The sequence below is a fragment of the Plectropomus leopardus genome, unplaced genomic scaffold (genome assembly GCF_008729295.1).
Source record: "Plectropomus leopardus isolate mb unplaced genomic scaffold, YSFRI_Pleo_2.0 unplaced_scaffold9758, whole genome shotgun sequence".
Taxonomy (NCBI): Eukaryota; Metazoa; Chordata; class Actinopteri; order Perciformes; family Serranidae; genus Plectropomus; species Plectropomus leopardus.
This window is the reverse complement of record NW_024704474.1, coordinates 125-3,267: the sequence shown is the minus strand read 5'-3', so window position 1 is coordinate 3,267 and position 3,143 is coordinate 125. Positions and strand designations below refer to the sequence as shown.

Sequence of the window (3,143 nt, the reverse complement as noted above, 5' to 3'; positions counted from 1 at the left end):
GGCACCATCATATGAAATCAGATTCACCTCCAGCTCAGAATCCTAAAACTGAGGTCAGTATTGTCACAGTACACAGTATATCTGTGTGCTTCACCTTCTTCTTCTGATTTCATTAAAAATGTTTTTAAAAGTCAGAATATGTCATCCTGCAAAGTTTTCAGAATGCTTGCTTTAAATACTATATGTAATATATAAATATAATTAATACAAATATAACACAGTATTTTACTATTATATATTGTATGTCTTTTGCTTTTGAAGTTTTTCAGACATGAATTTGACACCCAGGGAAAGCAATGTGACAGGAGCTGTGAATTACAGGGACACGTTTGTTATGGCTGTCTGTAAGAATGTGATTGTTGTCGTCCTGGGCATCGCCATCAACTACATCAACGCCACAATGGTCCACACATTCAACAGGCACCATGTCTGTAAAGTATCATTTCAGCTGAAGCGAAAATTGAATGTTGGAAACTTCCTTTATTGTATTTTTTATCTGCTCTTCCTCAAAAAGTTGGTTTTAAAAGGTATTTAACCGTGTTCCTCTTATTGTAGTTGATTAGTTACTTTCTTCTAACTTCTGGTTTAAATGTGCTGATTGCATGTGTTTTGGACATGAAATAAATAGTTTTTAAACCTGAAAAGCAAAGGATAAACATCAATTTAGTGGACATGTAGCTTTTTTAGAACAAAAATTAGTGATTGTTTAACTTGAACCTTCTCTCACTTGTCTTATTCTATAAAAGAGAGCAACTTTACTAAAGTAAAGTCATCATTTTTGGGTTTTGACATCCTGTACGCATACAAGAATGGTAAAAGAACACTTAATTTGACACAATCTCTAGTATCTAGAAGTTGCAATGCACAACTGTAAGAATGTATTTTATTCTACATTAATGCAAGCAACAAATCGACATAAAACTTCATGATACAGCCATTTGATCCGTTCATTAATAATTCAGTCATTAACTTTCACGGCACTCTTTCAGAGGTTTAAAGCCGTGGTTCCCAACCTTTTTTCCTTAAGGGACACCTTTCTATTATTAAGTAAACATTCATATTATATTCAATGCACAACAATAATCATACAGCACAACTGTACAACTGTACAATAAAGACAAATAGTGAACATAAAAATGGAAAAAAAGTTTGTGTAAAACAAGTAAATTGGATGAATTGAGCAGATTATATCCTGTCAACATTCCATCAGATAAAGGTTTTTTGATATTCTTATGTATATTTTAATACATTCTCCAGATTATATTATTCTAAACAATAATGCATGCTTCATAGGCTTCTTTTTTGGTAAATTCAGTGTTTTTCTTTTCTTTTCTCCCTGCTTGGCTAATGTTCCAATAGCTGTTTAATGCATACTTATGACACTGAAATAAATCCTCTTAAAAATAAAACACAGACATTGCAAATTGTTTGACTTTGATACCTTTTTCATTTCTATGTTTTTTTTCAATTACCTTTTTTTCTTCATTTTTCTTCAAAATTTTCATCATGTCTTTTTTTCGGTGTCAGTTTTGTTTTCACAATGACAGTTTTTTATGTTTAATCTCTCTTTTTCAGTTTCAACTTTCTGTTAATGTTTAGGCATTCAAAAAAAACACTGAACACTGCTAAAAATATTAGTGTAAGGTTAATAATATAATTCTGATCAATTGTTAAAAATATTAGTGTTTTGATCTATGCGACTGCAGGCAGCGATGTGTTTTACGCTGTAATCTAACCCTGGATTCTGCTCCTCGGTTCAGATCTTCAAGATGAACCCTCGCTTTATCCTTTTCATCCACCTGGTGGTCAACAACATCATCCAGCTGACAACCAGCATCACTCTCTGCATCTTCACCTACACCTTCCACACAATCCACGTCTCCCTCTGCTGCCTCTTCATCCTGCCGGCCATTTTGACCACACAAAACTACCCTCTCAACTTAGCCTTCATGGCAGCAGAGTGCTACGTCGCCGTCTGCATTCCTCTCCGCTACAACTACATCTGCACGGTCAAACGAACATATATTGTGATCGGCATAGTGTGGACGTTGAGTTCACTGTCCGTCCTGCCGGATGTCTTTATCCTTTTGGCCACTGAGCCTCCAGAGTTCTTAAATTCAAGAGTGCTTTGCCTGAGGGACACTGTGTTCAGAAACACCTACAGTTTAAAGAAGAGGGATGCATCTCACATACTGTTTCTGGTGGCGGTTTGGCTCACTTTGTTCTACACTTACTTTAGAATTTTGTTTGTGGCCAAAGCTGCTGATGCAGACGCCAAAAAGGCGAGAAACACGATCATCCTTCATGGCTTTCAGGTGCTGCTCTGTATGATGGTCTACGTGGAACCTATGTTAAGGCAAGTGCTCATATACATGTTCCCAAGAGGCGTGGTGGCCATAAACTTTGTCATCTTTATCATAAACCAAATCCTCCCTCGCTTTCTTAGTCCTATTGTCTACGGTCTGCGAGAGAAGACTTTCAGGAAGTACATCCAAAAGTATCTGTGCACAGTGAACTGCCATTCAAATACGACACATCTCAAAAAGTGACGTTTCTCCTCAAGATGTTGGTCAGACTTTTGTCATGTCCAGAAACATATAGAACAGTTTAAAAAATGACCAACACTTGATAACACGTTTTGGTTTTCTTGTGCTGTGTTCAGGCACCTTTCAATGGCATTAAAATAATTTAAACCTGTGTAAATAACTTACTTCTTTCAAAAACATGAAAAAATAAGCATGAGCAACTTGGCAATAAATTTCTCAAAAATTGAAAGAATTTAGCAAAAGGTAACAAGAAAATGACCTGAAAATTTGCTGTATAAAAAGAGAGGTTAGTTACTCAACTGTTCAAGTAAAAACCTGCTCTGGTTTGGTCGGAATAAATCCTTAATTCACTGAGTTAGATATGAAAACATGTTGATCTGCATCTCATCACTGGTTCTTCTGATTTTGCTACAGTTCATTATGTTCCAACAAATGTGTAACTAATGGCAATAACACAAGGGGAAACAGCAGTTACAGCATTTTTTCCAAAATAAACAGATAGCTCATTTGAAAACGTACTACTCCGCTGCTCTGTTGGTGATAACTACAAAACCTCTCAACGTGTTCATGCAATTTGACACATTTAGACGTGAAATT

The 3,143-nt window shown here is 35.8% G+C and overlaps 1 protein-coding gene across 1 annotated transcript; it reads left to right on the top strand.

Moving 5' to 3' along the window:
• The first annotated feature begins 271 nt into the window (after window positions 1-271).
• On the top strand, window positions 272-2,549 carry LOC121940891 (odorant receptor 131-2-like). Its single transcript, XM_042483570.1, has 2 exons — window positions 272-427; window positions 1,761-2,549. Exons 1-2 carry the CDS (start codon window positions 272-274, stop codon window positions 2,547-2,549), a joined length of 945 nt encoding a protein of 314 aa, XP_042339504.1.
• Window positions 2,550-3,143: the final 594 nt, after the last annotated feature.